The sequence below is a fragment of the Archocentrus centrarchus genome, chromosome 21, assembly GCF_007364275.1.
Source record: "Archocentrus centrarchus isolate MPI-CPG fArcCen1 chromosome 21, fArcCen1, whole genome shotgun sequence".
Taxonomy (NCBI): Eukaryota; Metazoa; Chordata; class Actinopteri; order Cichliformes; family Cichlidae; genus Archocentrus; species Archocentrus centrarchus.
This window is the reverse complement of record NC_044366.1, coordinates 14,552,265-14,568,517: the sequence shown is the minus strand read 5'-3', so window position 1 is coordinate 14,568,517 and position 16,253 is coordinate 14,552,265. Positions and strand designations below refer to the sequence as shown.

The window sequence follows — 16,253 nt, the reverse complement described above, 5'->3', positions numbered from 1 at the left end:
TCCACAAATGACATAAAAACCGTCTGCGTGCCTGGATGTAAAAAGGGTTGTTTTCTAAAATTGATGAGCATGATATAATAGGTATTTGCTCAATATTATGTTCTAAATAAAAGGTCCATTTTGCCAGCATGAATCCTTTACTCTCCACAGTCTTAATTATATGTAACGTTTGCTGTTTCCTCGGCAAAGGCACTATGTGTTGTTGGTAAGTCTATATTTGTTTCCTTCTTTTTCTTTAAGTTAAATCCACTGTTAGTGAAGATACATCATTTTAACATCTGATAATAGCATGGGTTTCACAGTTGTTCCCACCTCCAAACAAATTCTTGTTGTGTCACATTTGGTGTGTGTGTGTGTGTGTGTGTGTGTGTGTGTGTGTGTGTGTGTGTGTGTGTGTGTGTGTGTGTGTGTGTGTGTGTGTGTGTGTGTGTGTATGCACGTGCACACCATTTTTTCTGTCCTGATCTCTCTCTCTCTCTCTCTCTTCCTCTGTCCAAACCTTGCAATCCCCAACCCTGAAGAGCAGCGTGTCCTCGTTCTGGTGATGCTCTGTCGCCACCACTCAGTTAGGGGCCTCTGAAATATTCATGCTGGCGTGCATATACACACAACTAAACACACACAGACACAAACTATTTCAAACCCTTCATCTTTTTCTCCCTGTCAGTTTGCCCATATCTACAGAAGATTAGAGAATATAATTTATCTAGCAGCAGGTTTAGGGAGAAAACGCTTTGCACATGTGCAAACACTCACACATTCTCATGTCAGCAGCAGAGGCAGAGAAAACGACACAATTCTGCAGAATGCAGTTTTTACATATTTACTTATTTAGTTTGTTTCTGTTTTTGAAGTGATCATTTTATTCTGATGTACAGATACAACATATTTTCATTTGAGCTTTTTTTTAAAAAATATAAATTGTCTATTAAAGCACGTATATTATTTCTGTGTCAAAGATCTAAAGAACAGAAAAGTCAGCACACGCACAGAGGTGAAGTCACACCTCACTGTAAATAGCTTGCACAGTTGTGGAGCCAGAGATACAAGCTGGCACATTGCAGAACAAATCATAAAACACTTATTACAGTGCCAGCAGTGTTCAGATTTGATCTGTGACCTTAGACTATCATCTCATTTGGAGGAAAAAGGAACAGTAGCAGAGCTCCAGCAGGGAGCACATCAACAAGCAGAAGGGTTATTACGCTGCCAGCAGTTTTGATATGTGTCCTAACATTATTGGCCTGTTATTTTCAGGCTGACAGAGGAATGCAAGCAAGGATATAGTGGAGCAAATCATCATGTGAACTGTGTCAGGGGTTCTCTGGTTTTATTTCGGGCTCCTTTTTAAGCAGAGAGGAAAAAAGCAAGTTGATAAAACATCATACACGACTTTCCATCAAAGCTAACATCTCAACATTCAGTGTGCTGGCTTTATGTTTAAAGCACTCTGGCCACTTAGATTGGACCAGTATGTTATTAGTAACATAAGTATATATCACAGTGACAAGCTGAACACAGTACTGTGCAAAACTCTTGAGCCACCTGTCATTTATGTTTTGCTTCCAAGGAGTCAGATGTAGTCTTGAGCAATAGTTCTCCAGGATTTCTGAAGGTCTTTCAAAGTTTTCCTTTGGACATTGGCTGCTTTTTCACTCATTTTCCATCTAGTCGTTGTACCTGACCATTTTCAGAGGAATGTTTTTTTGGGTGGGGTGGGGGGTGGGGGGTAAGCCACTGAAAACTGACCTATGAATCATTCAAACATAAAAAAGATAGCTAACTCATGGGATGAACCAGTGTTGTGTCTATACATAACAAACAACTTAGAAAAGAACCAATTTTAAATTTTACCTTTAGACACTTTGTTACTAGCAGCCTGTCAAAAAAACATAATTTGTTCCCATTTCTTTTGTTGAATCCATGAATAATAGCAAAGATAACACAGTTTGACAGGCATAATGTTTTGCATCAACAAGGTGATTCTCAAAGAGCTATTAGCTGAAAACTCGGCAAATCTCAGAATGGTGTGCAGTGTGTTGTTAGAGACATGGCAGGCCAAAAAAACTGTCTACATCAGATGAACAGAATCTTAAAGTCATGTCCTTAAGAAAGGAAAAGATCCAGCAAAGAGCCATACATTATTTCATGGCACAGGTCCTTAAGCCTCATCAGAAATGGTTTTAGTGGAAGAATGGGTGTCAAGAAGAATTTCTTCATGAGCAGAAACAGGGAGAAAAGGATGGCAAATTATACAAGAACTGAACTGAAAATCCGTGGCAACAGGTCTTATGGAGTGATGAATGCAAATTTAAAAATTGTAGTTAAAATTGTCATCAGTATGCAGAAGGAGGTCAGCTACAACAGTGAGTGTTTGCAGCCATCTGTAAAACACGGTAGAGGCTCTGTCTCTGCCAACATCCAAACAAGAGCTTTGAATGTCTTTCAAGAAGCCTGGAGAACTATTCCTGAAGACTACTTATAGAAATTACAAGAAAGTGACCTAAGAGTTGGTCATATCAAATATTAATGTTCAAGCTTGCTAGAATTATACAAACTCTGTTTTTGCCTTGTATACTGGATTTCAATGCATATCTGCACATGCTTCAATAAATCACTGCACCTATTTCCCATTTTCCTAGAAAAATATATAGGAGTAGTTCAAGACTTTTGCACAGTACTGTATGCCTTGATGTACTTTCCAGTCTAGTCTCATGTATATAGTAAATATGTTATGCTTACCGCCTCTCTTTCCATCACCATCATGTATATGATTGAGTGTATGTGAGGAACGCTGACATAAAAAATGAACTCAATTTAATAGACAGATAAAGCAGCAATGTCACATATCCTCTGTCTGAAAATGTTTTTTAAGACTTTTTTTTGCAGACTTTACATTCAAAGGCTCTCATTACTGTATTCTGACCTGTCTGATCTGCATCCTCATTTTTATTGCTTTTCTCCACTATCCTAGAAAAAAATCAACACAGCGCTAAGTGATGCATAACTACTGTCATGTGTCAACTTTAATGCTGATGCATTAGGAAAGTATAATAAGTAATAGTAAACAAAAGCATTGGATAAATTCAATTTAATTGGCTTGAGGCCCAGTGTGAAAAGCAGGAGGTCACGGAAGTCATAAGAATCTGGGTACACTGAATATCTAGACATTATTTCATGGCGATATTTTTTATTTATTTATTTTTTTTTGGTTGTTGAGATAGTTCTGGTGAAGAGAATGATCAATAGACAGGACATTACATCATCTCTAGATCTATACCACTACAGAGGTAAACATGTTCTTATATGGAACTTCAAGGAAGTGGCTGTTGAGCCCATAACGCACTCCCGTTGATCTATTATTTGGTTCAGAGGATGTCCTACTATGTTGGTGAGTTCTAAAGAAGAACTGAATAGGGTCAGAGTCCAGGAGTTTCTGCTGCCAGGAGCCTCAAAGAAGCCATCACTGATTGGCTCTTAACATGCACATCCCCTTGGAGACGAGCTCCCTGTCCCATTTGCAGGGTCCTTGTACCGCTGCTGGTTGTTATAGCAACAGACAGGACGTGACATTGTTGCATAATATACTGTTTTTACTCTTCCCCATTCTGACCTTATTGGTGGGCTATTTTCTAATCAACCATTTCTCTGCGGGTGCAGGGCAACAGGTCACCACTGAATGTTAATGGACTAAGTCATCACCCAATGAAACAGACCTGAGGATGAAACTGGATAGATAATTGCCGTTGTGTTAATGGAAGATTTATGTCATTGATCAGCCTGATATGAAATTAAACATTAGCGTAGTGCTTTGGATAAAAGGACGGCACTCAAACAGTGCCATTTTTCTACCTGTTTTGATATGTCTGAGCTTAATGAACAGAAGCATACATTTTCAAACTCATTGGAATCCAACTAGTTGTGTGACAGTATCTCCCTCACCTCTCCTTGTGACTGTGGGGGTGTCAACAGTCCAGGCTTAGCATGCTTGTTAGCAACCAATGTGTATCTAAGCAACCCACCATGTTATCCAAGAATTTGTGTGTCTTTGTGCAGCAAAGTAGTTCATTTTTGTCTCTGCCTGTAATATTGGATACATGCAAGCAGAAGAATTGAATTCTACACAGATCTAAAAATCTACTATCAGTTTTACTTTATCTGATTTTTGACAAATAAGTGCAGCACTAATAATTGCCAAGTGCATAAAAAAATGCTTCATGTAGACTAAAAAGAAGTAAAGGACAGCTTTAGATTTCATTATCTTCTTATTCTATTTTGGCATTGCAGTAGCATCCCTTGTCATAAATACTCAGTTGGGTCTTGCTCCTGACTCAGAGAGCCTGTGGTGTAACTAAGCTGCAGCATTGACAATCTGTTTCACCACTGGAGTGGAGGCAATTATGAAGTGGAAGTCTTCCATTTGCTTCTCGGGTTTTTTGACCCACTCTGCACAGAATGTAAAATAGTGCGGCTTTTGCTTTGGTTAGAAATTGCAGCTCTGGATGTTTTAGCATATACAGGATTTTTTTTTTAATGATTTGTTAGCTAGGAACAGGGAAAATGAATATTTTTCTTTTAGCAACTGAACAGAATGAAAAGTCAGATTAAGCATTTGTAAACATTTCCCCTTTGAATAATTTATAGGGTTGTGCAACCTTGGCAGTGGTGTGCCCTTACTTAAGTCTTTCAAGTTTGCAATATAGAGTGTGCACTATATATTATTATTGCATGTTAAACCTTTTGAATATGAACAACTAGATAACTTTCCAGAAGCTTTTCTTTAACTTTATGAATCTCACCACCAGTGAGTTTCTTTTTACTGTAACTACCCACTTGTCCACTCTGATGACATTTCCTCCTCTGAGTCCTGCATCTTAGGATTTACATTATAGCACCCATTTATATCAGCTTTACTACAGACTTTTTCCATTTCACTTGGCTCACCCCATTCCACCTTTCATAATAGTTAGGCAGATCGTTATTGCACATGAATGTTGCTTTTTTCATTGCTGATGGTGTGTTCTTCTTTTTGTTGTGTTTAATAAGACTACATGTCAAACTGACATCTGCTCACCACTGAATTCTTCCTGATCTAGTGAGTACAAGATGAAAGTCTAATATGCTCATCTTATTTTCACTGCAGGTGGTAAGACTTAATGTTTACAAGTAATCACTGCCTAATAATTATTCCAGATTTCAATTTTATTCCATTTTTATTTGTTTTGATGTTGTTTTTCTTTATCGTTTTTTTCCCCACAAGCCCAACATGTCATAGTGTAAAAAGTTGAAAAGGAGGCTGACTGAGCAGTGCTCCAGAGGTGTTAAGATGCTAAACATCACCTTGTGCGTGCATGTACTTGTGTCTGCTTGCCGCAGTGCATCATCATCATCACCCGCTAAGCCATTACTAAAGAACACGGTCTTACTTTCCCTGTGTAATCAGGCATAATATGAGGGTGCCCAAGTTACATTTGCATACATGTGTGCATTCATTTACAAATACAGAGCCAAGATAGGAAGCGAGTGTGTGAATATGTTTCCAGGCTTGGACATGACAAGAGAGTTGATCTGAAGTCTTAAAAAGTTAATGGATCCAGAGTAACAGAACTTAAAATTTAGCATGCAACCCTCAGAAGCTGTAAAAAGAACAGACTCCATTAAGTTGATATACTTTCATAGTTGGACTACTGTACTACTGTGTATACTACACAGCAAAATCATTTAAGTCTCCTCAATTCCATTAGTAAAGAAATAAAGAACAACTAGTTCCCGTTTGACAGCCTACAATTTCTACTTCAGTAAACCCAGACTTTTAAGACTTTATGTTTACCGACTGTTGATTTGTTACTCCCTTTCTGGTGTCTGGGAATTTATTTGAAATACAGCTGAAGATTGACAGATCCATAAGTAAAAAGATGTGATCAGGTCCTGACAGAGAAAACCTGCATTCACACATGATCAGTGGACCCAGCTGAAAAACCAATGATCTGTGTGAAGAGCAGCTTGAGAAAGTGTTTGAACAGCTTGATAAACTAGTACAACCCTCCAACAGTAAAATAGTCCAATAATGCTGCTTTAAACATAACCACGGCTGAGTGTGGGTCTTAATATGTGTCTCAGCTGGAAGTTAAACCACTGGGGTTTGGTGCCTGACTAAGTGTGGAACTCTGTGTGGGTGTTTGGCTAACAGCGTGAGTCAATGATTCATGAATCTCATGCTTTACACTGCAGCTGTATGTTTCTTTCTTTTTTTTTTCTTTCTTTTCAAAATCGATTTAAAATGGGTTTTTGTAATGTGCCTTTATGCTACTTTTTCATTACTGAATTTGGAATATTCCGTATGCTATTATGTCAGGGCAGAGTCTGACACTGTAGTTGACTGAGTTTCCCTTTAGCTAACTTCACACAACATCTGTGAAACATAACTAACTTTGATCACTTTATTACCTGAGAGCAGACATGCCACTAAAAAGACCAGAGTGGAAGTCACACACATTTTAATCCTACAAAAGTCTCTTGAAGAAAGATATGACAAAGGCATTTCTAAGCAGCATGTATTAGACACCATATGGAACTCATCTCCTTGTGTGCTTTTGTGACACAAAGAAGATTCGTTGAGAATAAAGTTATCAAGGAGATCATGTTATCAGTACTAGAATGTGGGACAATATGCAAAAGTACATCTCTCTAAAACATCTCCTAGAAAGCAAACTGTAAACTCTTTTGGGCATAAATTTTTGTGCTTAAAAGCTTTTTCATGTTTATATGTAAGTTATGCTTGTTGTGCTTACACTAGTTTATCTCTTTTTATATATTTTTTGTATAATTATTTCTAACTAAATATGTAAGGTTACTGAGTTTGACTCACCTAATCAGGAGTAGCACTCCTAATGTTGTCAAATTTCACTTAGTACAAGTAAAGGCTTTCTATTCTATTCTATTCTATTCTATTCTATTCTATTCTATTCTATGAATTTGGTGATTTTAACTATAAATGGAAGAATTAAAGTTGGGGATATTCTCCTGCTTCTTAGGCTAGGTAAATTATTTAAAATCCCCTGGAATATTTGAAAAATACATAGTCATAAAGTTGAAAACAAGGATTTTTTTTTTCTTTTAGGTCATGTAAAATGAGTGTTTTCAGAATGGATGGTTTTAGAGAAAAGTTAATGTAATATTTCAGTGAGTGAATAGATCATTGGCAGAGTGCAGGAAAAAGCATAGATATAAAAGTTTTAAGGGGTTTTTCACATTAATCACTTTGCAAACCTTAGCTTTGAGGTACAAATTAAAGGTCCACAAAAAAGCCTCTTAGTTGTACTACAACTTTCCCACAGCATGCAAATTTATGCAAATTAATTCTGTTGTTCTTGCCATGGCAACCACTGGAATATGTGTGTGCTGCACATCTTCTGCAACTGGTCAAACTTCCAAACTATTGGCAGCAATATGTTGTACCTCTATACTGTACATCCAAGTGAATGATAGTGGCTGAATTGCATTTTATCGCAGCAGTACTCGTGGCTGTGCTGAGATGTTTCTTTTTTCAGAATTATGGACCGTGCTTAGTGTATAGTCAGCACTTACAGCTGAGTACTTAAAATGAGCAATCAATAATAACTCTCTCTTTTTTCCTCTTTCATTCTCACTCCTGCTCTCTTTTTCTATCACTCTTTTTTTTCTGTCCCGCCCTTAGACACGTCTCCATGGGTGAGGCCCACTGACTCGGAAATTCTTACACACCCCCTCCATCCCTTCCCCCTATCCCCTGCTTTCATTTAAATCCTGTCTCCTCCACTTCAGTCACCATGACTTCCACCAGCCAGCTGTTTGGTTTGGCTGGGGTGGGGCTTAGGTGTGACCAGGAGATTGAGAGGAGATATGAGATTGTGCCCTCGGTGGTCTGCTCCATGTGCTGCCTCTTCGGAATCATCTACTGCTTCTTTGGTAAGTGATTATCTAAAAAAAAGAAAGAAAGAAATGAGCCAACATTTTGCTCAATACACTGATATGTGTTTCTGGAGAAAAATGAAAAATTTAATAGCAATATGTATGTTAAATATAAAGCAGGGTAACTGAAAGGAAAATCCATCCGACATACACACAAATAGTTGGAAATGTCAAAGTAAACCTTCAATATTATATTAGGTTCAACTCATTGTGCGCACAAGGCACACAATGAAATCACTCATCCAGAGAAGAGCATCTGCGGTCATGCAACCAGAGTCCGGCACTACCGTTAGGCAATGTGGTTTAAGTGTCTTGCCCAAGGACACAAAGCAGCGCAGGGACAGGGCTCAAACCTGCAACCTTCGGGCTGCAAGGCGAGCACCTACCCACTGCGCCACTGCCACTTGACAGAATGATAAGACAGAACTATCAAGACAGAATAATCTTAAAATCTATCCAACATCAATATATGACTTCTTAAAATATATTAAGCACTAATTTTAAGTTGCATAAAAGCAGCTCTCTTATATAAAGACTAGACCCCCTCTGTGTGGCCATCTGCCAGCAGCAGTTACAACAATGGAAACACTGGCAGTCAATTTATTTTTATGTACAACCGCTGATTGAAAAATTGCTAAAGCATGTTGCCAAAACCCCATGAAATCCCTACTCATCATTTTTAGTTCATTCTGCTCTGCTGGTCTATGTACGTATGTCTATGTATTATTGATTTAAGGGCACTACAGTGTTGTTTTCTTGTTTCTGGCTCTGTGAGTCAATATTGAGCTCTTATACTACAGCCTAGACTACTGTGACTTTGGTGGGTTTGTGTGTTCACTTTACTTTAGTGAACGAATTACACTAGAACATGGTGAACATAGTGTGGAATTGCAAGCTCATGCAAATTCCAACCCTTAAAGTGTGCGCCATCAGACATACTGAAACATGACGTCATTCTGCTTCTTATTTTAAGACATGTTTCTCTTTCTTTTAAGTAAAAGTTGCAGCCATACAGTTTTTTTTTTTAAAGTAGTGCAAAGTTCTGCAATTAATATAAAAATATCATGCCAAAAAGGCAGCGGACCTGTTGTGTTCGTTTTTATCTCCTCTGTGTCTTCAAGTGCCTGGACTCATATTGTATGCACAGGTTCATTCATTAAAAACCAAAGTCCTTACTGGAGACTTAGTTTCGTTCCCAAAGAGAGAGCGACTGCATTTTACTACGTGATAAGTGAGGGGTCACTCTAATTAGTTTGGATGCAAAGTCATTACAGCAATGTGTAATCAATAAATAATCAGAGTAAAGCGATCTTTGTGTTTTCTTTTTTAAAGGAATGATTAATGTGAGAAATATTCACTTGCAGCTATTTTCTCATTTAAGTGCCGGAAATCTTCATCTTCTTGCCTTTCTGCAAGTTAATGATGCTTTGGCAAGGCCTGTAGGAATGAGTGCACATAAGATCAAATGCATAGACTACTTACTTGTTTTGTTTTTTTACTTTACAGAATTAGAAATGCCTGAATAGAAACACTTTTCTTATTTATTTACTGATGCTGTGATATGGTATTCGTCAGCCATGATGATTTGTTGCTACTATAGGAGACCTGATTTTACTTGATCTTTTGGGTACAGTAGGATTTCCAAATGAAAAAACACATCAGAGAGTTATTCCACAGAGTCACTGATATGTTTTTAAGCCTTGATCTGAAATGTGTCACTGCCAGTCAAACAAAGAATTTGTTCAACATGGATATATTCTCTGGTATAGAATCCTTGAAATGTTTTTGGCTTTCTTTTCTTTTACTAGTGTTATAATTTCACATGGTCAATATCCAATCAAAGAAAACATGTGAAATTGGGCCAGATGTACAAATGGTGTCTTAGTAAGCCAGCAAAATCCTCTTTTGAAATAAAAAAGTACTGTCAGTATTTGCAAAAGATGTGTGGTTTCAATTTTGTGACTGAAAAGCATATGAACATTTATTTTTGCGGCTGGCGTAATTGCATGTGTACTTTTAACAGTTTTCTTTGTTAACCTGAATAATTTGGAGCAAATTATACAAAAATTGTTTACTAAAGTTTTCAGCACACAACCTTTAGTAAATCATGTGAATTGAGCAATATGTGATGCTTAAAAAAAGCACATCTCACTATGCATCTGATGTGTATATGATAGTTGCCATTTGGATGGTAAATGGTCATGGTCCCCAGGTCCTGGACCCAGGGTTTTGAAATATCTTTGTCTTATTATTCTTGATCTGTTTCTTAATATTTATTTTCCTAGGGTTTTGATTCTTCTTTAGCTTTGTTCATAGGTTCTGTTATTATTATTATTATTATTATTATTATTATTATTATTATTATTATTATTATTATTATTATTATTATTATTATTATTATTATGTCTTCCTGCCTCCCTGAGTTTCTGTCTCGGTCTCTGTGTTTCTTATGTCCAGTTCATGTTCCTCTAGTGTAGATGTTCCCTTCCTCATGTGCCTTCACTGTATTGTGTCAAGTTTGTATCACGATCACGTGATTTGTGTTCAGTTTTTCTTACCTTTGTCTTGTTAGTGTTTTTCTGTTGGCCTGTTCTCCTCGGCTGTTTCCACTCTCCTCTCATTACCTCTTGTGTATATATATTGTCTGTGTCTTCCTGAGTTCTTTGTCGTGTCATTATCATGGCTCCCCTCATTGCTGTGTGTCTCCCTGCCCTGTGTCCTCCCTCTCCTCTGCCCTTTAGCTCTTGCCCAGCAGAAATGTTGGGGTTTGTGTTCCTGTGAACTATCAGTATTAAAGCTGGATTCTAAATTAATTTCTTGTCTCCAGAGTCCTGCAGTTGGGTCCTGTAGGGTCCTGTCCTGTAGTATTTTAAGCAGAGAAAGCACCCCTTCTCTGGATTAATCCTGAACTCAGTCTGAGCTGTCAGGTGTATGCAGAGAACATCTTCTCCAACCTCTAAGAGCCCCAGAACAACCTATACAGTATGCTGTTTTTTCAGATGAATATTGATGTATGTTGAATCTCTGAGAAGGCTTGTTGCATCCAAATACTTAAGGAGCGATTGACTAAAGCACAGACAGCATTAAAATTCACTCTATATGTACCAGAAATGCACTAGTGTCAGTCCCTGCATTACTTTATTTCAACAAAGTTGACAGCATACACCTACACCACAGAACTTTTATTTGGTTAAAAGAAAAAAAATGTATGCCACACTGTTCTTCAAAGATATTGCAAAAGCAGAGTATGTTATATGAATTTGGTGCTGTTGCAAATAGGATTATTAAAAAATGATCTTACGCCACCACAGTTTGGATGGTAGTTCAGCCTGGTGTGATGAAGTAGGCATTTGCTTTTTTCTGACAAGTTGTAAAGAAATTTAAAGCAGTAAAATGTTTTCAGAGCACTTTTTTGGTTTAAATGCAACTTAAATTGGCAAATTACTTTTGCCAAACTACTTTTTACCTAAGCTGAACCACTAACCATAACTACAATGTCTTACTGGCTACATAGTTGCATATTTAAATCCAAAAAAAATTAAAAGCAAGGTTAAGCCAAGCCAAGATTTAATGTGTATATATATATATATATATATATATATATATATATATATATATATATATATATATATATATATCCCTAACTGAAGAACTCAAGGGATGAACCAGTGTTGTGTCTATACATAACACAACTTAGCTAAGAACCAAACATGAAATCACATCTTTATGCACTTTGGTCACAAAAAACATATACTTTGTTCCCATTTCTTTAGTTGAATCTGTGAAAAATGACAAATAACACAGTTTAACAGACGTAAAATCATATTTTTGAACTAAGGCGATTACCAAAGCTGTGTTAGCTGAAAAATTGACATATCTCGGCATGGTGTGCAAAGTGTCCTTAAAAGAAATTGCAGAAAATGGACGAGTAGAGGATGAAAGAAGAAATGTCAGGCCTAAAAAAAAAAAAAGCTATCTACAGGAGATGAACAATATCTGAAAAGCCTCCTCATCCACCCTTCGTCTCAGTGGTCAGAAATGGTCTTAGTGGAAAGGCTGCTCTCTTAAGGAAACGAAACAAGAAGAAAAGGCTGAGGTCTGGCAAATTATATACAAACTGGGCTGAAAATCAGTAGCAACAGGTCTTATGGAGTGATGAATCCAGATTTTTGCTTTAAATCATTGTCAATATGTACAGAAGAGTTCAGGAGAGAGGTACAACAATGAGTGTCTACAGCAATCTGTAAAACACAGTGGAGGCTCTGTCATGATTTGAGGCTGCATTTCAGCCAGTGGTGTTGGGGATCTTGTCAAAATTGCTGAAATGATGAAGGCAGAAAAGTACCATCGGATTTTATTCTACCATGCAGTACCATCTAGAAAGCATCTGATTGGCAATGGCTTCATTTTTCAGCCTGACAATGATCCGCAAAACATTGCTAATGGAAAATGTAAAAACATACCTGGTTGGAAAAGCACACAATGGAATGCTATCACATTGTTGAAGCAGTGTGTGATCATATTGACAGAGAATGGAACAAAAAGCAGCCAACAGCCAAAGAAGAGCTCTGAATGTCCTCCAAGAAGCCTGGAAAACTATTCCTGAAGACTGCTTAAATTACAAGAATGCTTTTCTCAGAGAATTTAGTGTTGAAGAATAAAGGTGGTCATACCAAATACTGATTTTCAAGCTTGTTAGAATTGTACAAACTCCATTTTTATGATTTAAGGTGACACCAAAAATTATTTCTTGCATGCTGCCAAAAAAAAAAAAAATCAACAGCCAGAAATGAAACAAGACATCAAATACAGAATGGTGTAATTTTACTTCAAATACTCATGCGCCTCAGTCCTAGGGTGTCTGTTTTTCTCTCTGTTTGATGCCATGCATTGTCACTCTCAGTGCTATAATCACTCTTCTGCAAATGAGGCGAGAGCATATTGTTGATGTTTCTCTGAAACCCCACAGTCACATTTGAACAATATGAGGAAGACTGTTACCAGCAGGAAAATTGATTCTCCCTGCTGATAAAACCCTCCTGCCACTGCAGAATTTGGTTTACCTCCAACATCTTAGGAAGACAGGGTTAGCTGTCATTTATTTGAGTCAGAATTACAAAGTTGCAGCAGAAATGATGAGTGGTGGTATTGGAGCAAAACTGATGAAGCAGAGAAAAAGGTAGAAAGACATGAGCTGAACAGATGGGATGGTTTGATGGTTAGAGAAAAAGTAGGAAGAGCAAAGAGGAGCAATGAAGGGAGTGGGAGGGATGGGCAGAGGAGTGGAGCTACGGACCATTTGGAGAGATAGAAGGCTGATGAAAAGATGGCAGAAGTAAAGGAAATGCATAATATTTCAGAATTCATTTGCTGATTTATGGAGACCATCAAATATGAAAGAATATTGTTGGGGATTTGTGACAGCTGCTGACCAAACACATTTTCTGCTAGCTGTAGATGTTATGGAAATGTTTGAATTACCCCATGTCTGACTTGTACTCCTTCAGGCATTTTGTTACAGAAGAAGTGCAAACAGCTGTGATGAGTACAGTGGCTTTCACTGCACACAGCAGCTGAAAGGTATCTAGGAAAACACACACAGCAGAGTGGAAGGAATAAAGAAAGCTATAAGAAGTGTGTCAAATAAATGAGGTATGGTCACAAGGGGGGGAGCATGGATGGTGGTTTGGATGAGGAGAGGTGCATTGTTTGGCTCAGCTGTGCAATGCCTGATTACACAAAGATAACAATCTGATGTTGGGTCCCCTCGAGACAGAACCCAGTCAGAGAGCCAGAGCTACTGAGACGATAGAAAGTGGGACGCAAACATTAATAAACATAGAAGCAAAGACCAAGGAGATTTAAACTATTGATAAGATGAGCCTTTAATCTTTTGGAGTCTTTTTTTCCAGGTTTCATTGAATTAAAACACTTTAAGATGAAAAGAAAGCCAGAAAGGACAAGAGGGACCATATGGGAAAAGGTGAAAAAAAAAGAAAACCAGGAGAGCAGCTGTTCTTTCCAGCAAGCCTGCTGACTAATGAATGTGGATGACCTTTTGTAATATGATGATTATCATAATTTAAAGCAATTCCATAAATGTTTATAGAGTGAGTTTATCTGTTCTTGACATTGTGCAATAAGGAAAGGCCTCTCTCTTTCTTTCCCACCTTACCCTGGTTGCTGTTTATTTTATTTTTTCTCTTCATTATGCCTTCCTCCTGGAATATTTTATCTTTTTAAATGAAATATGATAAGATCCTTTTAATTTCAAGAGCCATTTGCAAAACCACAACGTACAGTTAATCATGAGGCTGGACAGAGAAAACAGAAGCAAAGCAAAATGTTAAATCAGAGATCAAATACCTGTGACAGTTACTGATGATACACACTAATGGTTTTCACTGTTCATTTAAAAATGACTCTCTTTTGGGGGTTGTCTGCAGATGTTTATGTCTTACTAAACTGATTTTGTTTAAATATTCCACAGGCTTTCTTTTTTCTTGTTAAGGAAATGTGTCTAAGAATGAAGACAAATAACACATGAATCTTGAAAGTTCTTGTTCAAGTAAAGAGGAGTCAAGACTTTGGAAACCAAAAAGTTTCCTTTAAAGGGTTTTCATACATCAGTAAAGGACACTATGCTTTATTAACAGCAATGAAACCACTGTTTTAATTATTACTGACAAAAGTCATAGTGCCACTAAATATGGATTTTCCAGTGGATGATGATGATCATGTATCAAGCTAAAATTTTAAAATTTTAAGCGTGTACATCTTTAAAGAAACCTCAATGTTTGCACATGAAAGTTAATCAAATGGTTTTGTGACTCCACCTTTAAAATAAATAAAATCACTGGTTTAAATTTAGGTATCTCCTTCAAGATGGTCTCTTTATGCACCTCTGGACCTCTTCTGATGCTGTTTTTAGATTGCTCACACTTGTGCATCTGTGAAATGCACTTTGTTCCGCTGTGTCAAAACTGAGAGCCCTGGAGCTGAACTGTACCATTGCTCTTTAGTGTTCCATCTTGTTATTTTGTTGTGTTTAATTTGAATTTACTAGTTATTTCTGGGGGGTGGGGGTGGGGGGGGGGGGTTCCCCCACAAGCATGTGTGTACTTTGTATGCATTTGTATGCTTGTGATATCCTCACAGTGGTTTGTTTTCCATCTGTCCTCCAGGCTATCGATGCTTCAAGGCAGTGTTGTTTCTAACAGGCCTAATGTTTGGCTCTGTGGTCATCTTCATGCTGTGCTACAAGGAGAGGGTGATGGACACTCAGCTGAGTGTAGAGGCGTCCGTGGGCATTGGCCTGGGCATTGGGACCCTGTGTGGTCTGGTGACTATGCTGGTTCGCAGTGTGGGACTGTTCATGGTGGGCCTGCTGCTGGGCCTGCTGGTTGGAGTTGCATCACTGGTGGTAATTTGTTCATTTTTAAGTATTATATGTATGTACACATGAAAGCCAAATGGTTAAACTATACATACAATTGCTATGTCAGTGTTTATTCATATTGTATGAATACACCAAGGACCAGAAAGTAGTTTGTGTGTTTTAATTGTCTATAGACTAATGGTTTATAAATGCATGTCCTTACTACAGTGGCATCTTAGTCTACTAAATACATGTATAATTTGTCTAAAGGCTTTCACATGAATCTGCCAACAAACCCTTCACACATGCCTAAATATTTTCCCAGAACAACCCCCACAAAAATGTAGTGGGTTACTTTTCCAATGATTCACCTCTCCAATAAGTTTCATGAAAATTTGCCTAGTGGTTTTAGTGTAATCCCAATAATATTAAGACAAATGTCTTGCAATATTAAAAAAATGTATGAATATTATTTTATAGCCACACACTATATCCAACAACCAATCAGCACCAAAATTTATAGGATTCTATCGTTTTCCATACTCCACTTCTCCAATAGGTTTTGAGGAACTCCCCCCCCCCCCTTAATTCTACTGAGAAATCAACATACAGATGAATAAATGTTTGAGGTTGTTTATTTAAACCACTTTTCCATAAACGCGACCTTGAAATTTACATGGGGGATTTTGTTGAAATGCCATTTAGAGTGGGAGAAATAATTATTTGATCCCCTGGGGAATTTGTTAGTTTGCTCACTTACAAACATAGTAGTTTTATTTTAATGGAGAGGGACAGAATATCAACCAAAAATCTAGAAAAAAAACACATTAAATAAATGTTATAGATTGATTTGCATGTCACTGAGGGACATAAGTATTTGATCCCCAAGCAAAACATGACTTAGTATGTGGTGGAAAATCCCTTG

At 37.5% G+C, this 16,253-nt stretch overlaps 1 protein-coding gene across 1 annotated transcript in view; it reads left to right on the top strand.

Moving 5' to 3' along the window:
* Positions 1-16,253, top strand: part of tmem198aa (transmembrane protein 198aa) — a 42,019-nt gene that overhangs the window by 9,023 nt on the left and 16,743 nt on the right. The window contains exons 2-3 of the mRNA XM_030759040.1: positions 7,697-7,947; positions 15,135-15,373. Coding sequence (XP_030614900.1) covers positions 7,809-7,947; positions 15,135-15,373 — 378 coding nt within the window. The 5' untranslated portion in view covers positions 7,697-7,808. The remainder of the gene's footprint in view (positions 1-7,696; positions 7,948-15,134; positions 15,374-16,253) is intronic.